General features: G+C 42.6%; 1 protein-coding gene across 1 annotated transcript in view; it reads left to right on the top strand.

Annotated features, from left to right (window-relative positions):
• EXOC2 (exocyst complex component 2) overlaps positions 1–26614 on the top strand; it is a 129738-nt gene that overhangs the window by 21526 nt on the left and 81598 nt on the right. The window contains exons 7-10 of the mRNA XM_060244259.1: positions 2806–2951; positions 3054–3135; positions 4041–4143; positions 8715–8833. Coding sequence (XP_060100242.1) covers positions 2806–2951; positions 3054–3135; positions 4041–4143; positions 8715–8833 — 450 coding nt within the window. The remainder of the gene's footprint in view (positions 1–2805; positions 2952–3053; positions 3136–4040; positions 4144–8714; positions 8834–26614) is intronic.

The raw sequence follows: 26614 nt of genomic DNA, 5'->3' as shown, positions 1-26614 counted from the left end.
AAGCTTATATCCAAAACTACTTGGAGGTCTCTTGTTGGTCTCCTGGACTCAAGTCTAACATGGCTACCCGCTGAAACGATACTTAATAATCAGTTTCCTAGGAAGAGAATCTTTATAATGGATTTAAGGATCAGCATGGGGAAAAAAACCCATGTGCATCATCAGATTTTAAGAACTGCGTTAAATTCTTGGAATTTTGCAGAACTGTTTTCTTTTGTTTCGCTGTGTTTTTTTAAAAAAATTTCAGGGCAAGCAATGTTTGCCTTAGAATTATATCAATAAGCATGATAACTAGATATGCATCTCGGGCAACAGTCTTTGTGTCTGTGACTCTGAACATGTATAAAATGAGAAAAGTGACATGATGGTATTTTGCACAAGATGGGGGGTAGGCATGGGTGTGAGTGTGTTTAAAGTGAAAATGAACAACATAAATAAGGCTTTGCACTGCTGTTAAAGGTATAAGTTTAGTATATATCAGTTTCCTTTTGTCCTGGTTGTGCAAAATTTCTGACTTGCACCTTATGTTGCTGTCCTGTTGGAACTCTTTTTGTTCTTGCTACCGGCAAACCAAATTTTTGCCAGACTTTCAGCCACAACTTCTAATGTCAACATATCAAGTCATCCAGGAAAGAACCTGAATTTTTTTAACCAGTCAGCTTACTTGGTGTTATTAAGGTAGCACTTTTAGAGGTTAAGACCAATGCCCAACCATGGGCGTTAAGTTTTGTTATACTTAATTTCCAGCTACTCATTTCTGCAACATTTTGCAGTTTACTTGTTCACAGGAGACACCCAGTATGGTTTGAGAAAAGATGGCTTTCAATACAGCCATTGTGATAAGATCCTGATTGTACATCATGGATTAGCAGAGTTCTTTCAACAATCACCATATTTTGTTAAATACTTTTATCAGTGAAAGGTCTGTTGACCATATAACAAACTTTGTTGTTACTTTTAGGGGCTCACGAAACATGGTGACAAAATTCAGTTTATTTCAGTAGTGCAATATAAGTCCCAAATTGTTACTATTTAAACAAGTTCAACCAACGGTTAATGTTAGCTTTTTATGTTAAGACGCTACTCTTAAAATATTCCCTTTTTGCCTGGTCATGTGTGTTCTAATCAGACCTGGTATCTCATTAATTGTTGCAGAAGATTTTTTAAAAAGGTTTCTGAACAGTATGTATTCTTAACAGCAGGGAGAAAACTTGTTTTGAGTGTATTAATATCCTTGATTTTTAATAAAACTTTAAAATTACTAAAATGTGATTAAATTGATTTGAATTAAGTATAAATATGTGCTTTATATTGTCTGGACTGATGGGTTCAGATGAATAATGGTGTGTAGCTTCTACATCTTATCAGTTATATTTTAAGGGCACTGGTTAAGCAGAAAATAATATTTTCATTTAATATTTTAGTATAGGCATATTATATTTCCAGCTACACAGATTCTTAACTTTCTCTTTCACCAGAAAACATAATTAAGTAATTCATAATTTTATTTTAGTATTAGAGAAGTATACAATTTTAGCAATACTCTCCTAAAGGCTGTTAGACATCAGGTAATGTGTGTGTATGTGTGCGGGGTGGGGGGTTTAACTAACAACCTTAAAGTGTAGTAGGAACCATTCTCCTGACAAAATAAAGTATCTTGCATCAGAGGCTCAAAATCTCAGCAATGTTCAAAACATTATTTAGATATAACAATTATTTCACAAAGACTACTTTTAACATGAGCAGGCCACCCACAGTGCTGACAAGAGAAAATGGCATGCAAGCCACCCAGTGAGACTGAGGTAATTTTTTTTTCATCTTTGCTTAAATTATAGTCACTAGACCAGATAATGTAGAAACTTTTTACAGCCAGCTATGGAAAGGGGAGAAAGCATTCCTTTTTTTCCCCCCCTGATAAATTAATAATAAGTCAAAAGTTTTTTGGGGAAATCTAAAATATTTGACATATATACATCTTCAGTATGAAGGAAGAGGGAATGGCATTCTTTGTTAATACGCTTCAGTTTGAAGCTTTTCTGCATTGTGATATGAAAATGAAACGTTGTTTTCACTTTAACAGTTGAAAGTTTCAGTATGTCCTCATCATGTAAATAGTTTAATACAGGAATTCTCCGTTGGTTAGAACTGCCCTTATGCTTCTGATCCTGGGTCTTCTGAAATCAGTCCATGTTGCTCACAAACATGAAAGCAAAATCAGATCCAGAAAAAAAAGTCAGAGCAAGAGCTGTGTTTCAGCAAATTATTTTGTAATTTTGATAACTTCTCCAAGTTGAATTAATTAATAATGATACCATGAGGGGGGACTGTTTTTCTGGAAAGCCAAACAACATTGTATTATTCCCTCCCCCGCAAATGAATAAAGTGTAACTTATACCGCTGTTCTGCCCATGGTATTCAAATGCATGTTTGTTTCACTTTATACAGTCATAATGAAAGGAATATATTAGGGACGATCAGGTTACCTACAGGGCATAGATAGAACTGTAAAATTCATCTCTGCAGCCAAAGCAAACTCCAAAGGCACCACAATGAAATGGAAAGGTTTTTTTTGTCTAGGAAACCGAAGTTGCTTTTGATTGTGCTGAAGCTTCTGCTGCGTGGAGAAAGGCTAAGCAATGAATGCTTATAATTTTAATTTTTTTAAATTTGATACAAACATTTGTGTTTGTACTCACACAGCTGTAATCACTAGAAGAGAAGCATAACAGATCCACCGAGCAAACTCGGCGCAGGGTTCACTGCTCTGTCCAATTTATTTACGTGCTTATCCCCTCTCGAAAACAGGAGCCAGTAATACAGCAGACACACTATTCCAGGAAGTGCTGGGTCGCAAAGACAAAGCCGATTCCACGAGAAATGCCCTCAATGTTCTCCAGCGCTTCAAATTTCTTTTCAATCTTCCGTTGAATATTGAGAGAAATATTCAAAAGGTATTTGATCATTTACAATACAGTATAAGCAATAATCTTGCACCCCAATTTGCAATAAATTTCTTACTCTAATTAATTTTGTGTGTGTGTGTGTTTCCGAAGGGTGATTATGATGTCGTCATTAATGACTATGAAAAAGCGAAGTCGTTGTTTGGGAAGACTGAGGTTCAGGTGTTTAAAAAATGTGAGTTTCGGATTTTGTTAAAGTCAATTGTGGTTTTTACGGGAACATTAATAATGCAGAACAAGCTAAAGACATATTTGAGGTTCAACTTCTGTTTATGCATAATCTTCTGCAGCATTTGGAACAATTAGTCTGGTGAAGTTTCTCTCTTAAAATATATTTGTTAGGTCCAAAAATTTACTTCTTATGTAGGGAGGAGATATTTAACAGAAGAGAATTCTAGGATACAACTCATAATTTTGTGCGTATACCAGGAGGTGAAGTAAGTTTTATGAGACATAAAATAGGTTAGGGAATGTGTATATATATATATATATATATATATATATATATATATATATATATATTTAAAAGATTTTTGAAAGAGTTGCAGCATGAAGTTTTAAAAATAATGTATATCTTTTCAGGTTAAAATTAAAATATAAAGAATTTATGTATGAAACGTTCTGTCCTGAACAGGGAATGGTTTTTGTGTAATTCTCTAAGAATAAATGGGTTTGTGTTGCATGTATTTATACATTAATTATGTTAATATTATATTGTAACTATATATTTTAATAATTTCATACATCTCTGAATAATCTGTGTCTTTACTGCTGGTAGAGAATTTAAATTTTATTCTTGAGTACTCCATTTTTAAAAGTTCAGACTCATAACAGAATACTAGCTGCCATGCTCTTTCTCACAAGAGTTAAACAGAAGGTTCAGAGACCTAATTTAAAAAAAAAACAAATCTATAATGGAGGAGGAAGAAAAACAATAGCAAGGTGATATTGGCGTAAAACTCGCAATGTGGGTTAAAGTAAAATATGTTAAAATTTAGCTCACTGTTTGACTATTACATTAAATTCATGACATTTTACGTGCAAAAGAGCAAATTTTATCTTATAACTTTAAAACCTTAGATTATGCAGAAGTTGAAACTCGAGTTGAAGCACTAAGAAATCTACTTCTGGATAAACTGCTTGAAACGCCATCAACATTACACGATCAAAAACGCTATATAAGGTTATCTTCTTTCGTTTATATCATATCATCTTTTTAATGTGCAGACGGCAACATTTCCTTGGTTTATATTATTCTAACAATTTTGAGCATTGCTTCCTGTTTAAAGAATAGCAACTTCTCTGCGTCACCTTTTGCTGTTTCAGGGTCTTGTGTGAAAAGCACAGGCTGTTGTTCTTCATGTAATATCTTAAACGCTCACCTCTGATTCCTCTGCCTTGCAGTGGTCTGATGACAAAGTTTATCTGAAAATGCAGTGCAGTCATTTCAGTACACTGTGTGTTCCTTTAATAGCAGGTGCTGTGGCTCATTTATTAAATATGAGACACGTACAATATGAATCTTAAACCATTTCCAGCTGAGAAGGAGCATTAAAGACAACTTTGAAATTAACACTACAGTCTCTAATTAAAATTGATATAGAAAAGCTTTGTAACCTTTGCTTTGCTTTTCTGTACAATGGACATTTTATTTCTCCCTTTCTCTTGAAATACACATGCCCAGGTGCTTTGGAAATGGCCCGGTACTTAAGCAGTTAATCAGAATTGCTCCTGCAGTGCAGAGTATGTGAACATTTATAAGCTATTTCTCTTTTAGAATAGTGTATGAGAATAATGTTTTTTTGTATTGACATACTCAAATAAGGGATATTGGCATTTTATCTCGTTACATATACTTAACCCATTTTAACTATCGTTTAATGTATTCTTTTTTTCTAATGGCAAACTAGAATGGTGTTTATAATGTATAGAATGATGTTTATAATGTATGTTACATGTTAAAAAGTAAATTAGGTGGACAAGAACATCACGAGGAAATACATGTCCTTTTGTTTTACCAAGACTTGTAGCAAGAGCAGTTACCGTTCACTGGTTTCCCACACAAATGCTATCCAGACCAAATGGTCTTCCGATTTGTTTATTACACTATTTTGACTTTGGATCCTAACTTTGTATCACTTTACATCCTTAACCGCTACCCACCAGCTATATGTAGTTCTGCTCTCTGTACCCTGTTCCCTTGTCTGAAGAAGTATGCAGGCACACAAAAGCTTACATTCTGAATAAAACGTCACCTGCCTTAAAGGTGCTGCTGGACTCAAACTTTGTTCTACTGATTCAGACCAACACGGCTGCCCACCTGGATCTGTTGATAAGCTATGCAGTGCATTGCAAAAGGACAGCGTTATCCCTGGGAGCGAAACATTTTAGCGCTTGTTTTTTGTCCACTGACAGCATGAAGTGACATACAACTACATGTGATAAGAAAACAACGGAGATGGGTTTTAAAGCTAGTCCCCAAAGCTAATGCCAGTTCCTTTAAAATGTGCTCTGGAGGGGACAGGAAGTGAATACAGAGACAAGTACAAGCCTTATCTGTTAGTGATTGGAAGAGATGGGAAATGCACCTGTGCAGTACACTCCTCTCCAGTTAACCTAGTAAACCAAACCGTTAAGGTGCAAAATACCCAGTAATCCATTGTAGAGCAAGAGCCTTAGCAGTGTTTCAGTCAGGATCAGGCCTTCTTCTGGCTAAAAAATTCCTTGTCATCATGGAGAAGCTTGAGCTCCTCCGCCACTTCTTACGACATAGCTTGGAGCCCTAAGTTTGCAGTGTCCAAAACGTGCAGTCCTTCTTGCTTGATTTATTAAGGAGCAAGAGAGCACAATTTCACTCTTCTTGCATTTTAGGCATTTGCATAATAGGGTTGCCAGGTCCCCCCTGGCCACTGGGGGTGGGATGGGGTTGCCAGCTCTAGGTTGGGATGAACCCCCCCCCCCTCCCAGAGATTTGTGGGTGGAGCCCAGAGAGGACGGGGACCTCAGTGGCCATAGAGTCCTCCCTACAAAGCATCCACTTTCTCCAGGGGAACTGATCCCTGTAGTCTGGAGATTAGCTGTAAAGGCAGGCAATCTCCAGTCCTCACCTGGAGGCTGGCATCGCTGGATATTACATCTTGGAGTGTGCTTCCTGCTCTACTAGAAGAACAGAGGATCCTTGGCCTAGGTTAGCATCTCAACATCTCTCCCTGACTTAAACCCAGGCCTCAGATTCAGCAGGAGCTCACAGGAGCGCAGCTCCTGAACCTTTCTGACAGTTCCCCCTCCTCTTCCCCACCTACCTTGTCCATTGAATAGTAGGTGCAGCTGCATAACAATCCCTGGATTAGGAGAGCGGGCAGGCAGCCAGCCACCAGGGGCTTTGCCACACACACACACACCCCAGCCCTCATTAACCCCTGGAGAAGCCCACGCCACCCTTTTCCCACTTCTTATGTGATTTTGGGCAGTGGGTGGCTTGCTGGCCTTTTGGCTGTGTGGGGGAGATAGCCCAGAAGAGCCCCAGTTGAGTGAGGCCTGCTTGGGCTGACTGGATCTCTAGCCAGCCCAAGCAGGCCTCGCTCGGGGCTCTTCTTTCTTGCTTTTGGCTGGTAGGGGGGTGGTATATGCTAATGAGTTATGCTAATGAGCTCCACCACCTATTTTTCTACAAAACGTCTCCTGCTTAAGCCTATGAGGATGGATAAGGAATAAATGTTCGGATAGTCTTTATCAGACAGCATACTTAAAGGAAACGGAGCTGCTTGAGGAGTATAAAGAATCTTTCACTCTCTCTCCCTCTCTCAAGAGATGAAGGGGAAATAAAGAGCCAGCACCCTTGAGTTCCCTGGAAGGATATTCCCCAGGAGAAGTTCTGCTACCCTAAAATATATTTTTATAGTATCTCCTCCCTGCCTGCCCCTGTTAACATGGATTTTAAAAGGAACTGGATAAATTGAAGGAGGAAAACCTTGACTACTGGCTAGCGTTAAAGAAATGTGCTTGGGCTCAACTATATCCCTTTATTTATATTACGCCAAACCCCTCAACATCTGTATACTGAGTGGAGACTTAATGAGGCTTAAAACAATTCAGCTTACTTTGATATTTCTATCGGGACGATGGAAGCTCTTTTTCTGAAAAAAGAAAACATTCTGTTCATTGGTAGTAGAAGTTCTTAATTAGTGTACAGTTGGGTATCTTACTATATAGTCAGCACCAGCCCCAGAGCATGCTGTAGTAGCCAGAATGCAAACCTCAACTACAAGCACAGCTATGAAAAATGTGCCTCTATTACGTTACGGCATTATTCACATGTAAAAAACCATACTTTTTCAATATAGGAGGAATGTGATAAAATATCAACGCAAGCTGAATCATTTTAAACTCTCTATCCGTAGGTACATAATGAATGAAAGGAGAGAAAAACTAGCTTAAAGATCCGAATTATTCTTCATTAATGACGGCACGCGTTGTGGGCAGTAAAGATGTCTCAAACCTCTTGCTGCTGAAGCTATTCTTTTGTGAATATGTGAATAGGCTATTCTATGTGAATAGGCTGCTTTTTTGCAGTGCCTCCAAATGTTTGCATTGGAAACGCACCTGACTGTCCAGTTACCCTGAGATAGTTCTGTCTGAGAACAGGACCTCGGTAACTTAGTAGCCTGTAACAGACATAAGAACATAAGAGAAGCCATGTTAGTTCAGGCCAATGGCCCATCCAGTCCAACATTCTGTGTCACACAGCGGCCAAATATATATATATATATATATATATATATATATATATATATATATATATATACATACACACACACTGTGGCTAATAGCCACTGATGGACCTCTGCTCCATATTTTTATCTAACCCCCTCTTGAAGGTGGCTATGCTTGTGGCCGCCACCACCTCCTGTGGCAGTGAATTCCACATGTTAATCACCCTTTGGGTGAAGAAGTACTTCCTTTTATCCGTTTTAACCTGTCTGCTCAGCAATTTCATCGAATGCCCACGAGTTCTCGTATTGTGAGAAAGGGAGAAAAGTACTTCTTTCTCTACTTTCTCCATCCCATGCATTATCTTGTAAACCTCTATCATGTCACCCCTCAGTCGACGTTTCTCCAAGCTAAAGAGCCCTAAGCGTTTCAATCTTTCTTCATAGGGAAGGTGTTCCGATGTAATGACACCGATGTAATGACGGGCATTGCTTATAGTCAGGGCTTTTTTAATAGCAGGAACTCCTTTGTATATTAGGCCACGCACCCCTGATGTAGCCAATCCTCCTTGAACTTACAGGAGGCCCTGTACTAAGAGCCCTGTAAGTTCTTGGAGGATTGGCTGCATCATGCACTAGCACCTACTGATATGTTGTTTTGTAATTGATGTTTTATAATTGTTTTATGTTCCTATGTTTTATCTTGTTCGGTCATTCTTTGACCCCAACCTGTGAGCCGCCCTGAGCCTGCCTTTGGTGGGGAGGGCGGGATATAAATTAAATAAATAAATAAAGCAGGGCTATGTAGCCTAATATGCAAAGGAGTCCCTGCTACAAAAAAAAAGCCCTGCTTATAGTTAAGAATTTGCTGTCATAACAATGCTTTGATGAGTGTCCAACATTCAGAGTTTCAGATAAGACTCTTTCAGAACTCCGGTGGTCCACTTTTCTTTGCAGGGGGGGGTGGTGGTGGAAAAATACAGACATGGTGTCATGTATGGGAACGTTCCCCATCTGAATGCTCATCCATTTAAACCTTTTGCAGATACCTTTCTGATCTCCATGCAGAAGGGGACCCAGCCTGGCAGTGTATTGGCGCCCAGCATAAATGGATTCTGCAGCTTATGCACAACTGCAAAGAGAGCTATGTGAAAGAACAGAAAGGTAAATGTGGTTAAGCTTAAAGAAATTGTTCTGTTGGGACCTAAAGTATAGCTGTTGTTTGTGGGGGGGGGGGGGGGATCTGGGGGGACCGGGAGCAATCTCAGAGCCAAGTCACTTGTAACACTCAGAATTTATTATCTGATTCTCTCAGCATGTAATAGAACCTTAAAAAGCAACCAGTAGAATAATAGTGTTGGAACGAATCTTCAAGGTCATCTAGTCCAACCCCCTGTACAATGCAGGAATTCACAAGTGCCACAGTAGTGGGGAAGAAGGTATGGATAGGGGCTACACAGTACAGAGGAAGGGTTTTGATGATGATCTCTGTACCATTTCTTCATTCAAATATGGGTTCCCCAAGCTACTTCTAGGCCCAACAGAGAGAAGGAGAAATACTTTGAATTGTACCTATAAGCAGTGGAAGACAGGTATCTATTTTTCTCACTACTGGTGTTAGAAGCTGCCTTGGGAAGGGTAGTTTAGATTGGAGAAATGGCAGCAAGGCGGGGTGGGGGGGGAAGAGTTCAATCCCTTCTGTGTCCTTCCCCCTGCAGCTGCCTTTTTACATGTATTGCAGATTTTTTTGGGGGGGGGAGGGGTCTGATCACCAGGGCTTTTTTTGTAGCAGGAACTCCTTTGCATATTAGGCCACCCCCACCCCGATGTTGCCAATCCTCCAAGAACTTACCTTCAAGGGCCTACTGTATGCTACAGGAGGATTGGTTACATCAGGGGTGTGTGGCCTAATATGCAAAGGAGGTTCCTGCTACAAAACAAGCCCTGCTGATCACAGATTGTGCCAGCATCACAGGTAGTTTGGCCTGTAAAGTTAATAAAGTTTTTTTAGCTATGCCACTTTGGCCAGTTCTTTTTTAAGAGCCAGTTTGGTGTAGTGGTTAAGTGTGCGGACTCTTATCTGGGATAACCGCGTTTGATTCCCCACTCCTCCACTTGCACCTGCTGGAAGGGCCTTGGGTCAGCCATAGCTCTGGCAGAGGTTGTCCTTGAAAGGGCAGCTGCTGGGAGAGCCCTCTCCAGCCCCACCCACCTCACAGGGTGTCTGTTGTGAGGGGAGAAGACATAGGAGATTGTAAGCCGCTCTGAGTCTCTGATTCAGGGAGAAGGGCGGGATATAAATCTGCAATTCTTCTTCTTCTTCTTCTTAAAAAATGAAATTAATAGTTTTCATTCCCTACAAACCCTTATGAGGGCCGGATCTGGGGGAGGGCAGAGGCGGGTGCTTGCCCCAGGCGCTGACAGGGGGGGGGGCGCCAAATTGGACATGGAGTTCATTGTATTCTATGGGACCATAAGACAAAATGGCCCAAAAGGGGGGCGTCATTTTTTAATTTTGCCTCCCCCTCAAAAAACATGTAGATCCGGTCCTGACCCTTATGATCCGGTTTGCTTTTAATGAAGGAATTATGGTGAATCAAGCTCACAGCCTTCTGGACTGGCCAAACCAGAGGAAGTGGCTGGTGCTTCTTTCTGTGCCCCTTTGAAGTAGCAGTTGCTAGGAGTTTGTTCTACTGGAAACCATCTCCACCTACTTCTTGCCTTGCAAGCCAATTTCTTCTGGGGCTCTGGAAAATAGTGGTACCCGGAGATCTCTCACAGCACTTGGTTCCAGGGTTCCCTCTCTACTGAGTTAGTGTGAACCAACTCACAGTTTTTTAGCCTCCAGCTCACACATTGTTGTCTTAGCTCAGGAGAAATGGCCCCAGAGCAAACTAATTTGATACAGTAGCTCACAACTTTAATGCCAAGAGAATTTTTGGCATTAGAATTTTTGTAGAGAATTTTTTTGTAGAGAAAGGAAAAATTTTGCTCACAAGACACCACGGCTTAGAGCAGGGGTGTCAAACTCGTTTGTTATGAGGGCCGGATCTGACATAAATGAGACTTTGTTGGGCCGGACCGTGTTTGGCTGGGCCATGTGTGTACCTGTATAACAGGGGTGGCCAACGGTAGCTCTCCAGATATTTTTTGCCTACAACTCCCATGGAAATTGTAGGCAAAAAACATCCGGAGAGCTACCGTTGGCCACCCCTGCTATATAAGATTAGGTAGCAAAGATATAAACTTTTTAAAGGACACAGACGAACATGATTGAGGATCTTTTTTTAAAAACCTTAAGATAAAACGTGCTTAAAACATTAACACTTGTTGGTCTTAAGGGTGCTTTCTTTCTATTTCTCCCATGGGATCCAGGGAAGTGGGCAAAGGAAGCTCTGGCTCTTTCATTCATTTCATTTCATTTTATTCGATTTATATCCTGCCCCCCCCCCCCGAGGCGGCTCAGGGTGCCTTTCCTTCCCTCCCCAGGGTAGCAGGAGGGGGAGGAGCCTCAACCAATGGAGAAAATAGAGGGTTTGATCTGTAGCTCCTGTGAGATTGATCAAGCTTTGCAAAGCAAGCTGAGACACAGAAGGGAGCAAGAGAGAGGAAGAAGGAAGCAGACAAGAGCCAGTTGCTCAGGGGCCTGATAGAAGCCCTCTGGGGGCCTGATTCTGCCCCTGGGCTGCATGTCTGACACCACTGGCTTAGAGGGAACATTGCTTGGTTCCTCTGTGGATATTCCTGAGGTCCAGTGCCTATTGAAAGTGTAGAGTTGCCAGGTCCTCTCTGCTGAAAGAGATGTATCTGCCGCCTCCATCATCAGGCCGTACAGACGGCAAGAAGTTGAGTGTGCAGTTGCTTAGCTAGCAAGGGCACTTGGAGTGTCTTTGATTTGTGTAACTATCTGCCAAGAGACAAGGGGGCGGGGGGAACAGTTGCTGTCAAAACATCAGTTTATAGGGCATCCTGCCTTCAAAATGGCGCCATGAATCAGACTGTAAATGCTTGAATAAGGACAGCAGAGTCAGTACAGTCCCTGATCAAGGGCAAGCCCAACCTGCCCAGAAATAGTGCTGGCTGCAATTCAGAGCTCTGTGAAAATAAATTCCTGTTCCAGGCTCTGCATGTGAGTGCAGGCATGCGGGCGCTTTCCATCCTTGGAGACTGAATAGATCAGGGGTGGCCAAACTTACTTAGTGTAAGAGCCACATAGAATAAATGCCAGATGTTTGAGAGCTGTAAGTCAGGAAGGAAGGCAGGCAAGCAAACAGATGGGGAGGGAGGGGGAAGGGGAAAGAAAGCAACTTTAATTTTAAATGCATTCTCCAAGCTGCTGGCTGGCTTGGCTTGGAGAAGTGATTTGAAGAAACAAATGTCTTCTCCAAGCTGGCCAGTGGGGCAGTGGGGGCTTCAAGAGCTACACAATATGTGTGGAAGAGCCACATATGGCTTCCAAGCCACAGTTTGGCTACCCCTGGCATAGATGCTGCCTTCTTCTCCAAAGTAATGAGAACAAAGTCATGCACGTTTGATGCTCAGAGCAACTAGGGTTCATGCATCCTCAAAGACCAGGTTTCCCCATGGTGGTGGCCCTGGGCACAGCGGCACCTGTTAACGTTATCTCTGGTACCCGCCAAGTTCTTTTAGGAAGTGGGTGGGGCCAGGTAGGGCTTTTGCCCAGCATGGCTTCTGATTGGCTATGGGAGATTTGGTTGGCTGTGCAGGTATTCTTTTAAATGTCCTTTGGCAGAAGCTGCCACCACAGCACAAAGGGGCCACAACATGTAGCCTTGTGCCCAAGGACACCTTTTCTTGCTCCCACTAAGCAGGGGTGGAATTCTAGCAGGAGCTCCTTTGCACCACTAGGCCACACACCCCCTGATGTAGCCAGTCCTCCAAGAGCTTACAAAAAAGAGCCTTGTAAGCTCTTGGAGGATTGGCTACATCAGGGGGGTGTGGCCTAACAGGGGTGTGTGTGGCCTAATATGCAAAGGAGCTCCTGCTAGAATTCCACCTCTGCCACTAAGCATTTGCTGGAGTTGGGCGGGTCCTTTTTCAACCTACTGTGACCAGGGGGTGGGGGGGTGGGAATGCTTCAGCAGCAGCAGCAGTACAACCACAGCGCAATGATCATCTTTGAGGAAGGAAAGATCCCCTAGCTGCTGTGCTGGCAGGGTGGGGGGTGGGGTTAGGAGATTAAATCCTTGCTTCTCGTTCTCAAGCCTGCTGTTTTCAGTAGCCAACCAGGCTTCTTTTCTGTCCCCTCCCAAGCCAAGCAGGCTTCCCCTGCTAGCTGCAGCAATGTGAAGTCAAGCAGAGGATGCCAGCACATTTGAGTGTGAATGGCTGTTCTCTCCCCCCCCCCCCTCATTTCCAGTCATCTTCTTTTATTCCTGAGCAGCAACACCAGGGAGGAAAGGAGACTCGCTGGCTTGAAGGGAGGGGGGAGGAGAAACATTCCCCCCCTCCCCAGTCAGCTTCTTTTTCTTCTGAGCAGCATTGTTTGAAGGGAGGGAGGGAGCAAGCCCTCCCACCTGCCAGTCACCTTCTGAAAGGAGACTCACTGGCTTGAGCAGAAGGGGAGTTCAAAGGGAGAGCCAGTTTGGTGGAGTGGTTAAGTGCACGGACTCTTATCTGGGAGAACCGGCTTTGATTCCCCACTCCTCTACTTGCAGTTGCTGGAATGGCCTTGGGTCAGCCATAGCTCTGGCAGGAGTTGTCCTTGAAATGGCAGCTGCTGTGAGAGCTCTCTCAGCCCCCACCCACCTCACAGGTTGTTTGTTGTTGGGGAGGAAGATAAAGGAGATGGTGAGCCACTCTGAGGTTCAGAGTGAAGAGCGGGATATAAATCCAATATCTTCTTCTTCTTCCTCCCCCCAGGCCAGTCACTTGTGAAAGGAAGCTTGCGGTTTTGCGGTTGGTGCTGCCTCTTCTGGCAGCCATTTTGTACTTGCGGCCACCACCCTTAGTCAAAAACCCAAAGGTGCCCACAAGCTCACAAAGACTGGGGACCCATAAGCTACCATCATAGAATCCCAGAGTGGTAAGAACCATACAGGCCATCTAGTCCAACCTCCTGCTCAGTGCAGGATCAGCCTAGAGCAGGAGTGTCGAACATGAAGTTTGGGGACTCAGTCCAGCCCCTGGAGGGCTCCTATCAGGCCCCCAAGCAAAGGGCTGTCATCTGCTTCCTTCTCCCTATATCTTGCTTCCTTCTGCAGAACAGCTTGCTTTGCAAGGTTTGCTCAATCGCACAGGAGCTACAGAGCAAAACCTCCATTTTCTCCATTGGCTGAGGCTCCTCCCTTGGGGAGGAAGGGGGGAGAAATAGCTTGCTTTGCCAGGCTCTCTCAATTGCACAGCAGAGCTACTGAGCCAAGCCTTTCTTCCTTCTATTGACTGAGGCTCCTCCCCCCCGCTCCCAGTCCCCCAGGGAAGGAAGGAAAGAGCCAGAGCTTCCTTTGCCCAGTTCTGTGGATCCCTTGGGAGAAATACAAAGAAAGCATCTTTAAGACCAATGAGTGCTAACATTTTAAGCATGTTTTAAGTTTTTGAAATATATATATATTTGTGTTTGTGTCCTTTATAAACTTTGTATCTCTGCTACCTAATCTTAAATAGGTACACACATGGCCCAGCCCAGCATGGCCCAGCTCAACAAGGTCTCATTTATGTCAGATCCGGCCCTCATAACAAATGAATTTGACACCCCTGACCTAGAGCATCCCTGGCAAAAGTTTGTCCAGCCACTGCTTAAAGACTGCCAGTGAGAAGGAGCTCACCCAACTCCCCAGGTAGCTGATTCCACTGATGAACAATTCTTTACTGTAAAGAAGTTTTTCCTAATAGCCATCTGGTACCTTCCCACCCTTAATTTAAACCCATCATTGCCAGTCCTATCCTTTGCTGCCAACAGGAACGGCTCCCTATCCTCCTCTAAGTGACAGCCTTTCCAATACTTAAAAAAGAGAGCAATCGTGTCCCCCCTCAGCCTCCTCTTCTCCAGACTGAACATGCCCAAGTCCCTCAGCCTTTCCGCATAGGACTTGGTCTCCAGGCCCCGATCATCCTCGTCGCTCTCATCTGCACCCCCTCCAGTCTGTCCACATCCCCCTTCATTCAGATGAAGTGCCATTGACTGCTGCTCTTTTATTGCGGTTCTCCAACCAGTTCCCTGTCCACCTTTCTTGGAGTGCAGTCAGTTCAGGGGTGGCCAAACTTGCTCAGTTTAAGAGCCTCATAGAATAAATGTTAGATGTTTGAGAGCAGGAAGGAAGGAAGGAAGGAAGGAAGGAAGGAAGGAAGGAAAATAGATGGGGAGGGAGAGGTGGAAAGAAAGCAATTTTAACTTTATATGCATTCTCCAAGCCACTGACTGGGTAGGCTAGGAGAAGTGATTTAAAGAGACAAATGCCTTCTCCAAGCCAGCCAATGGGGTGATGGGGGCTTTGAGAGCCACACGATACATGTGAAAGAGCCACATGGGGCTCCCAAGCCACAGTTTGGCCACCCCGCCCTCATTTACCCATCAGAACATTATGGGGAACCCTGTCAGAAGCTTTACTGAAATCCAGTTAAAGAACCTCAAAGACATTCCTTTGATCTAGGAAGCTCATCACTCGATCAAAGAAGGAAATGAGGTTAGTCAGACAGGACCTGTTGGAGACCAGTCCATGCTGTGCTTTAGATGCTTGCAGATTGAGCCCTTTAAAATCCGCTCCAGTATCTTCTCTGGGACAGCTGTGGCAATTATTTTGTGGCTGGCTCTTGCCTCTAGTAGCAGCCATGTTTGGTCCCCATTCTGTTGCCGTGCTCACCAGTCCGGGTCAGAATTCCAAACGTGCCTGCAGGCTCAGAAAAGGTGAGGACCCCGTCATAGACCATCACCACTTTGCGTGGGTGGGTGTGCATGGGATGGAGAAGGTAGAGAAAGAAGTATTTTTCTCCCTTTCTCACAATCCAAGAACTCGTGGGCATTCAATGATATTGCTGAGCAGTCGGGTTAGAACGAATAAAAGGAGGTACTTCTTCACCCAAAGGATGATTAACATGTGGAATTCACTGCCACAGGAGGTGGTGGCGGCTACAAGCATAGCCAGCTTCAAGAGGGGGTTAGATAAAAATATGGAGCAGAGGTCCATCAGTGGCTATTAGCCACAGTGTGTATATATGTGTGTGTGTGTATATAAATAAATAAATTTTTGGCCACTGTGTGATACAGAGTGTTGGACTGGATGGGCCATTGGCCTGATCCAACATGGCTTCTCTTATGTACTTATGTGTATCCTCTACTTCTCAGCTGCATGAGAGATAGACCATCCTGGACTTTGGCTTTAGTATGCATTTGATATAATCCAGTTATTAACCAATAAACTGATGTATACCTTTAAAAAGAGAGAGAGTAAGAACATAAACACTGCAAGTTGCAACCACCATGTTACCCAAATACAGCGAAATGCATTTTCATATGCAATAATAAGAGAGATGGAGGCTTCCCAAAATGGGAGAAGAGACTGCATTTCTGTGCCTGTTTCTCTGGCTGCAGAAATATAGCAATATGCTGTGACTGCTTCCCTCCGCGATCCCTGTTTCCTTTCTCCCATCAGTGTGAGAAACAGGACTTCAAACTAGCCCTCCTTTCCCCCACCCCACCCTCCAGTGATACTACTCTGCAAGCATAAGAACAGAAAGGCCATAGCATTTTGAAACCAAAAGCGCAGTCCTGTGCAGAGTTACCCCCGTCTAAGCCTATTGACATCAGTGGTCTTAAGCTGGAAAACTCTGTTTAGGATTGCACTTCAAGCTGGGAAACCCTACCAGCTCTAGGCTTGTCTGATAATTGTGCAAAGTATATATAAGCTATAAGTATTTGCACAAGTTTTTAAAACTTTCTTGAAAGAGAGGGCTATGGTTTTATATACGTGTTTCAGTTGCGATCTTTTTCTAAAGCAAATAGTCGTGCTTGTTGAGGCTCTATTTTTTCTTTCATGCCGACATACTGGTGGCTTAGTCTAAGTGCTAGGAAATCAGACCGTTCCCGGGACCACCTTGCTGTTCCTTCCCTTCTTCTATTCACCTTGCAATGAATGATCTATCTTTGTTTGATCAGACAGGCCAACATGGCCCGTGTCAAAGGGGGCCTTTTCAATTTGTTATCCTAGCAGCTGGTTCTCCTCTGTTGCCTTTGCGTACTGTACATCTGGAAGACGGCCTCTTGCAGCTGGGAGCTATTTCATGCCTAACTCACATCCTTTATTCCTAATAGAAATATTCTTTTGACAGTCAGTGTCAAGTGAAGCCTTTAAATGGATATTAATTAAGAAGTTAAAATGTTAATCATTGCAATGCTCGGCGTCGCTTTTCAGGATGTCTTGTCCATTTTCACAGTGTTTTAATAACTTTTGAAGTGAATCTGCCTTCTTTGATCCCTGTATAATATGAGCCTGGCTACAAGTCCTTTTATTTAAACTTGCATGTTGTCCATTTTAAAAACATAATAATAAAAGGGAAAACAGGCAAAGCTCCATGGTAATGAGACAGGCGTGCAAGCTAAAATCCATAGGAAATGACTATGTAACTAGGGTCAGATTAAGCAGGTTGGAGTAAATCTGAATTTTTATCGTTTTAATCTAGACCGGCGCTCAAAACAGTATGCTATATACATAATTTGTTTCTATGTAGCTGGCATTTAAATTGTACTGAACTTGATCCTGGTATATTTCAACTGAGGGTAAGGTAGAGCAAAATAGGTGCAAATCCACACGCTGGTCATATGTGAAAGCATAAACATGAAAGAAGCCCGTATGATCTTCCTGTGTCTTAGAATTTAGCTCCCATATTGGCACAGTCATCCTGCATCCATTTGAATGGGGTACCCTCCTACCCCTTCCATTTGGGGTGGAGGGCAGCATTCCCTCAAGAACTAGAAAAGAACAGTAGGGACTGTGGGCCACTTCTGTTGGCATCCAGCACTGGCAGATACAGGTTTTTATTACCCTGGTATTAACAGTTTAGTCCACAATATCCTAAAATGTGTTGCTAGTGCTAAACAGAGTTACAGCATTCTAAATCCATTGAGATCAGTGGTCTTATAAAGGTGGCGCTCTCATTGGACGCATAGTGTAAATCTTTCTTTGTATCTTTAAAAATTCTCTTTTTTTCAGACTTTCTCTGTCATTTCTTGGAATTCTATTCAATACATTATCTTTTTTGTTTTAAGTATTTGCATTAAGACCAGTTTTCAGGGGACCCTCCTTCAATGTCTTGTGGATTAGAACAAACTCAAGTGTTTGGGGTACATTTTCAGGATCGGACCGTTCATTTAAAAGTCAGAAAGAAGTAGCCCAAAATCTAAATGTGGTTTACGGCTGCACAATGTGAGCAAATTCTGCTTCGAATGGAATTTTTTTTAAAAAAAAAAATACTTTATCACCGCGGATATAGTAAAACTGCTGTGTTTAGTCCAAAAATGCCTTTTTAGCGTGTTGCAAAGTTGTATCTGTGGAGCCGCTATCAGCAGTCGTGACTTTAAAGTTTTCAATGCGAGCTCTTCCTTGGCAGCTTGTCCTCTTTCCATATATAGAACGCCCTAGCGGGAACAAACGGAGCATTTTGAAACGTATTGTTGATTCAGGTTAATTTCAAAAGGAACTTCCTTAATTTCTGGCTTCGGCAGATTGAAAAGTCTTCTGTGTGGCGCTTTTGAAAGGAATCTTATCCTCCTTGTGTCAGCGGCGGCGCAGGCTTTCGGCATTGCCTGTTTGGTCAACAAGCAACAGTGGGTGGTCGGACTGTAGCACAGGACAAGGGCCTGCTGTGCGCAGGAAAAAATGTTCAAAGGTGTTTAAGGGCGGCAAGGAAGTCTGCTGCCCTTCAGAGAATCCAGAAGCCATAGATCAGCGCTCCTTCTAGCTATCGTAGCCTTTGTAGCATCCTTCCATACATTACAGCAAAGGGAAAAAAAAATGACTGTAACTTCATTGCTTTATGATACGGCTAGATATTTTAAAATCGTTGTTATGTACCGGCAACATCATTCCGTTGCAGCAATTTTTCGAAATGTTGTGACCAAATAAATAGGCATATCAATATGAAACCAAGTTACGGAGCGACTAATTTTGGGGGGTGTTTTAAAGGCAGATTGTTGTTTTCTCTAAAAGATAAAATAATGCTCCTAGTTAAAAAACTAAATAAATAAACCGCCAGTCCTCTGTTCCTGCCAACCTTTTGAAGCTGAAGTTGCTCAGATGACAAAAATAAGTTGTCGTTGATACAGTGCACGTTTTCGGGTTTTAAAAAACCGCTACCGAGCAACAAAAGAAATGTTATATTTCCAAATTATTAGGGTTTTGCATTGTAACTATATTTGCCAAATATGGACAAATTGCACTGGGTTTGCATGGATGCAGCTAACAAACTTTTGCACACTAAGGGAAAAAAATCTTATGCTTAACGTATTGTTGATTCAGGTTAATTTTAAAAGGACCATATTGAAGTCAATATGCATATTTCTCGGAAGTCTAGTTTTCCCTCCATTCTGTTTGCAGCTGTGCGTGTATATATGCAGACACATGTATAGATAGAAATCATAAAATCTCTAAGTGTCATTTAAACAGTAAAGGTATGCACTAGCATTCTTTAATATTATTTGATTGTTTGGTTGACATATTTGTATAAATGGTGTCAGGGGTCGCTTTGTAGAAAAATAGGTTTGTGGAGCACATCCAGGGATTGTTATGCAGCTGCACCTACTATTCAATGGTCAAGGTGGGGAGGACGAGGGGGAACCCTCAGAAAGGTTCAGGAGCTGTGCTCCTGTGAGCTCCTGCTGAATCCGAGGCCTGAGTGATGTATAGTTAATTTTATGTGTTTCATGATTACATGTATGTTTTGTATATGATGAACATATTATTATTATTTTTTAAAAAAAATAGCAAATTAGTAGTATTTGCTCCACATATGGAATATCACAGTATTCCTCCCTGTGCAATATTGTGAACCCCGAAACGATCCCTCGGAGTCTGCTTTCAATAATAGCCGCAGGCCTGAACTTGGGACGAGTGGATGACAATAGAAGATGGCATTTTTATTCAGCAATTAAAGCAGCGTCCTACAGTTTTATATGGCCGTGCTTTTCTATTTTGCTGGTTGCGTACTGATGTGCGTGGCAACCGTTGCTCTTCTCGGCTGCAGTGTGCAGTCCTGAAGCGCTATCTCCTGGACAACTTGGGGAAAAAGTCAGCTTGGCTAATGTACTCCAGATGTTCATTAGTCCTGAGGGTATATGTGCCGTTGTAGTTCCCTGCTCCTGTGTTGTAGTTTCTTGTAATGCTAGACAACCAATTAAGAAATTAGTTTCATGTTAAACTTTCTTTTCCTGGTACCCGCGCAAGCTGATGATGTGGTTTCTGGTGGAACAAGAGAGTATTCTTTGCCCTGTTTTCTATTATCAGTGAATAAACAAACTGCCGGGGTGTTTTAGCGTTTGAGTGACAATTTAGTATGTTTGCGCTCTCACCGTATCGATTTGGTATCCGACAATCCATTTTAATTGAAACTGCAAAAGGAGGACCACTGTTCAAGTTTGATGTATTGGCCCCAAACAGTCATAACAGTGAAATAGCCATTTTGGGGGAAATCCTATTTTACAAGAATCCTACATGCTTCTGTAGTTTGCAGTGAATGAATAAGAAATGCATGTGTAAATATCAAAATATGCAGTTTACCTCTCTCTCTCTCTTTTTTTTTTTTTTGTACAAATAATGGCTGCTTTGCACAAGTTGCAATTTAGAATGAACATTCTGAAAGTTCAAAAAAAGAAATTCACCCTAATGCTACAATGCTAAATAAGTTTGTTTTAAGTGTGATTTAAAGAGAGAGAGAGAGAGCTTGTATCTTTCATGTGCAAAAAAGTGCATTTCCATTGAAAATACCCATGCCAATTGAATAATTTTGTTTTGTCTTGCTATTTTCTTCCAACAACTTCAGGAAATTTACAGATTATTTAGCTTAGTTCAAGAAACTGAGCCAAGACCATATGTATGTAAAACAAGTGATTCAAAGCATTTAGAATTTCAACGAGGTTTCTAGAATACCCTCGTGAATTTTGGGTTGAGGGGGAAAGATCATAATTAGCATGCTTTCCTCTTTGTTTGTTTGGTTTGGTTTTCCTGTTTAAGAGAGGTTAGGTTAACACTAATTTAATTAGTTAAAGTCATTCTGCAAATATTGGTTGAATGGCCACACTCCCAATAAATACATCTGCAGTAGTAGAGATGTTTTTCCACTGCTTTGGCAAATTATAGATTTACCATTTTGCCTTTCCAGCCTGGGTGCCTAGTCTTTTTCATTAGTCCTGTTTGGCTTCGTCTTGCACATAGCTGTTTGTCCAGGGCAAATACCAGTTCCCAGCATCTTCCCCCATCCCCTTGCCCAAATAAAGCTATGAAATAAAGGAATAAGAATATAAGAGAAGCCAAGTTGGATCAGGCCAATGGCTCATCCAGTCCAACACTCTGTGTCACATTATGGCCAAAACACAGGTGCCAAGAACCTAAAAGGTTAATATACACCTTAAGGGCCAAACATTAAAAGCAAAATATAAAATTAAATCATAAACAAAAATACGTGTATTTATCATAGAAAGTTGAAAACATTAGGGGCGCATCATTAGCTTCCTTCCTTTGTAAAACCATAAAACAACAACGGAAGACCACTTGACCTAGCACGTTTCGACCTGAAATGATCTTCAGGCTCATAATACGAAATAAAATAATGCTGAACCAAAAAGAAAGTAGTTTAATAAAAATGACAAAGGCTTGAAGATCCAATTGAGACCTCTTACAATGCAGCCTTATGTCTTGTTCAAGGGCATAAATGTTGCATCATGTGCAGGGCTTTTTGTTGCAGCAGGAACTCCTTTGCATATTAGGCCACACCCCGCTGATGTAGCCAATCCTCCTGGAGCTTATAGTAGACCCTGTACTAAGAACCCTGTAAGCTCTTGGAGGATTGGCTACCTGAGGGGTGTGTGGCCTAATATGCAAAGGAGTCCCTGCTACACAAAAAGCCGTGATCACAGAATGGTCCAGAGCTGATCAAAGTCAGGGCCAGATCAGAGCCAGTGTGCCAAGCATTATACTTACCCAAAACCCAGCTGCCGTCAGGAGGTCCACCAGAAAAGCGGGTAGCTAGACTGGTCAGTTGGTTCGCATCTGTCTAAAATGACTGCATATTCAGTACATATTTGTGTGGCATTTAATTTGGAATTAACATATCAGTGCACAGATTTTTCAGTCATCACCGATTAAATTAATCGTGCTGCGATTGCAGCAGATTTCTGCAGAAAGCAAAATCCTGCTCACGGGTTGGGTTTTTGATTGGTTGGACGGGTATTCCAGAACAGTGAACCAGCTCATCAAAATCCTCAGTTTTCACAAAACAAAAACCCTCTACCTCCAGGTATCAGCATATGTTCGACTGGCCCCTAGAGTCCTGTGAGATAGTTTACCTAATTGCAGTTCTGGCAGTCTAGTCTGTGCCTGACGACGTCTCAGATGGTCCTGAATGTACAGTTGTCACTTGAGTGCCTTGTCAATTGAGTGCCTTGACATTGCAAATTAGTATGGCAAAAATAGTCCCAGTGGACTTCAAGATAAACTGGATGGTCTAGGAAAGCCAAATCTCATCAAATCTCAGAAGCTAAGCAGGGATGATTCTAGGAAATATTTGGATTGGGAGACCTCTTTGGAATACCAGAGGCGAGAAGGCAGGGACAGGCTTCATTCAGCCACCTAACTGAATATCCTCCAGTCCCCAGGTAGAGGTCAGCCACCAGAGGTTGCCATGACTTCCAGGTGTGCGCACGCACGCACACACATAAAATACAGAAATACCCCAAAAAAGATAAAATATTTTGTTTTGAAAATCGTCATTACACTTCTGAAATTAAAACAGTACTTCTGAAATTAAAACTGTTACTTCGGCTTCTATATTTTTCAACATTGATACAATCGATCTCCACCTGGGTGTTTCTGCTGGATATTTATGGCGTATGTCTATATGCTTTACTGAAATCCTTTTGAATAAAACATAACCCCCAAAACATACAGTTTACACAAGATCCACAAGACCCTGAAATAAGATTATCGAAATATGCAAATTATGTACATTTTTTTCTGAAATATAACTTAGCTACCAAAGGTTTTTGGAATAGCATGCAATAACTGCAAAGGTTGGGGTTTTTTTAAAGATACCAAAGCTCATTTGGACAGGATCTTAAAATACATTCCATGTTGTAATGTAACAGTACAGTCTTGGTATTTTTGGGGAAGGTAGCCAAGAGAAGCTTTCAAAGGTGATCACCATGCGTAAAGAGAAGGGAGACACAAGTGCATAGAAGGAAGGATTGGCAAAAAGGATATTTGCAAAAGGGAACAGAGAGATCTTGGAGACATTGAAATAGCAGTGACCCTGAAGGGAATAGTAGGGAAGAAAGGCAGGAAGTACAGGTTGCATTAAAGTACTAATAGTAATGTTTGTCAAAGAGCCCGATGGTGCAAAGTGGTAAAGCTGCCGTACTGCAGTCCAAGCTCTGCTTACAACTGAGTTCGATCCCGGTGGAAGCTGGGTCCAGGTAGCCGGCTCAAGGTTGACTCAGCCTTCCGTCCTTCCGAGGTCAGTAAAATGAGTACCCAGCTTGCTGGGCGGAAAGTGTAGATGACTGGGGAAGACAATGGCAAGCCACCCCATAAAAAGTCTGCTGTGAAGACATCGTGATGTGACGTCACCCAAGAGTCGGAAACGACTAGTGCTTGTACAGGGGACTACCTTTACCTTTTTTTTTTTAGTAATGTTTACCTAAGCATTCTTAGATTTATTTGATTAGGTGTTAAGCTTCCGTTTATTAAGGAATACCATAGCTTGTAATGAAGTTCATAAGTCAGCCTTGTGATTTACAAACCTGGTTTCCTATTTGCTCTTGAATGTTAGGGATGCCAGCTTCCAGGTGGGACCTGGGAATCCTCTGGAATTACAGCTCATCTCCACATAGATAGATCCAAGTAGGCAACCGTGTCAGTCTGAAGTAGTAGAACAAAACAGGAGTCAATAGCAGCTTTAAGACCACCTTAGTTTTATTCAGAATGTAAGCTTTCGAGTGCTCTTAAGCACACTTCATCAGATGTGGAATCCGACGCAGTGAGCAGAGCCACACATAGCTGGTAGGCAATGGCTCAGAATGTAAAATGGTACAGATTTAAGATCCAACGACAGAATAAAGTAGGGACCTTGCTCAGTTTCACAAGGCCTGTAAAACAGCACTATGTCGACTTGCCTTCAGCTGAATTATAGTACAACATCGCTGAGCATATTGAAATTAATACTAGCACCAAAACTTTTAAACTATTTTAAACTATTTAATTGTTATTATCAACTTAATTGTCAAAACTCCAATGTTTATTCATTGTTTTATTGTTTTAGTCTTGATTGTTGATTGAGCCTGCTTCAGCAGAGAGGGCGGGATATAAATCCAAGAAATAAATAAATAAATAGTAAAATTATCTGGTAGGCAGTGGTTTAAACCACTGCCTACCAGATAGTTTACTATTCTGTCATTGGATCTTAAATCTGTACCATTTTGCATTCTGAGCCACTGCCTACCAGCTATGTGTGGCTCTGCTCACTGTGCCGGATTCCTCGTCTGATGAAGCGTGCTTAAGAGCACACGGAAGCTTATGTTCTGAATAAAACTAAGTCGGTCTTAAAGGTGCGATTGACTCCTATTTTGTTCTAGCTCATTTCCACAGACTGCAGAGATCAGTTCCGGTGGAGAAAAGAGATGCTTTGGAGGGTGGACTCTGTGGCATTCTATACCAGTGATGTCCCTCCCATCCCCAAGTCTCCAAGGGTTTTCCATCCTGGATCTGGCAACCCTAAACCCGCACCCCCAATTCCCTCTCAGCAGCCATGTGGGGATCTGGCAACCTTCTTTGCTCCTGGTGGCATTTCTGAGGCTCAGTGCACCTAGCACAGAATTTCATCTACTTAATTTGAACAAAAAGTGCCGTTAACTTGATTCAAATATGTAGATATTGATTTTTTAAAAAGTCTTTATTTAAAGATGTTTCATTTTTGGAAATGTTGAAGCAATGGTGGGGGGAACTCCCAAGAACCGCAGAAATCCTTCTGTCCACAGAAACACCATTTCGAATCCATGGAAAAATGAAATAAACACAAATAGCGCTCTTGACAAATCTATGTCTTCTTAATTCTCATACAGTTTGGTGTAGTGGTGAAGCGCACGGACTCTTATCTGGGAGAACCGGGTTTGATTCCCCACTCCTCCACTTACACCTGCTGGAATGGCCTTGGGTCAGCCATAGCTTTCGCAGGAGTTGTCCTTGAAAGGGCAGCTGCTGTGAGAGCCCTCTCAGCCCCACCCACCTCACAGGGTGTCTGTTGTGGGGGCGAAGATAAAGGAGATTGTGAGCTGCTCTGAGACTCTGAAAGTCGAAGTGGAGGGCAGGATATAAATCCAATATCATCATCATCTACATTTTCTCCAATTTTTTTCCCCCTGCTATTCTGTTCCTGTACTGCCAGAGGGAAACAATGAAATGTAGGAGGGGTTTTTTTTTCCTTTACAGGGGGTGGCGTAAGCCCAAAAGTTTTTGTTTGTTTTTTTAAAATTTCTGTGCCTGGCTTGTTAGGGTCTGTCCAAACCCCACAGTGGGTAAGTAAATTACGTTTGCTTGGGCGAGGAGGAGGGCCTTGGTTTCGCTTTGAATGCTTCACAGCTCCATTGTACAGAAACTGGGTGACTGACTCTCTTTTCATTGTAATAGAAACCAAGCACTTCCTTAACGGCTCTGCAAGTCCCCTGCTGGTGCACCGGTGGTATTGGCTGGTTTCCAACATTTCACCTGCTAGAGGAACTGCAGCAGAGCCGCACAGAGACAAGTTAGTTCCATTCAGAAAGGGCGTTCCCCTATTTTATTCTTTGTTAGTTAATAGGAGCAGGGGTCGTTTTGTAGACAAATAGGTGGCGGAGCTCATTAGCATAACTCATTAGCGTATGCTGCGCCCCCCCCCCAGCCAAAAGCGACCCAACACAAGAACGGAGAGCCCCAGGCCAGCAAGGTCTGCTTGGGCTGGCTAGAGATCCAGCCAGCCCAAGCAGACCTCACTCACCTGGGGCTCTCCTTGGCCACCCCCACCCCCAGTTAAAAGGCCAGCAAGCCACCCACCACCCAGAATCACATAAGAAGTGGAGAAAGGGTGGCATGGGCTTCTCCAGGGGTTAATGAGGGCTGCGGGGGGGTGTGGGAAAGCTCCTGGTGGCTGGCTGGCTGGCTGCCTGCTCTCCTAATCCAGGAATTGTTATGCAGCTGCACCTACTATTCAATGGACAAGGTAGGTGGGGAGGAGGAGGGGGAACCCTCAGAAAGGTTGAGGAGCAGTGTTCCCCCTAAGCCGCAGAGTCTTGTGAGCAAAAATTCTACTTTGTGAACTGCTGGCATTAAAGTTGTGAGCTACTACATAAATTATTGCGCTCTTGGGTCATCCTTCTTGAGCGAAGACAAAAATGTGTGAGCTGGAGACTAAAATCTATGGGCTAACTCATGCTAACTCAGCTTAGAGGGAACATTGTTTAGGAGCTGCGCTCCTGTGAGCTCCTGCTGAATCTGAGGCCGGAATAGGAATAGGAGTATCATCGTGTGTTTAATAGTCAGTGCTTAATTACTTGCTAGTTTTTAGCCCATGCTCTTCCCTAGAGGCTCCAAACAATTATTAGGCCTCTCTTTTCTCTCCGGCCTTCTCGGGGAGGGATGGTGGCTCGGTGGTAGAGCATCTGCTTGGTAAGCAGAAGTTCCCAGGTTCAATCCCTGGCATCTTCAAAAAAGGGTCCAGGCAAATAGGTGTGAAAAACCTCAGCTTGAGACC

The sequence above is a fragment of the Heteronotia binoei genome, chromosome 7 (assembly GCF_032191835.1).
Source record: "Heteronotia binoei isolate CCM8104 ecotype False Entrance Well chromosome 7, APGP_CSIRO_Hbin_v1, whole genome shotgun sequence".
NCBI lineage: Eukaryota > Metazoa > Chordata > Lepidosauria > Squamata > Gekkonidae > Heteronotia > Heteronotia binoei.
The sequence above is the reverse complement of the archived record's forward strand: the minus strand, read 5'-3'. Positions and strand labels throughout refer to the sequence as shown.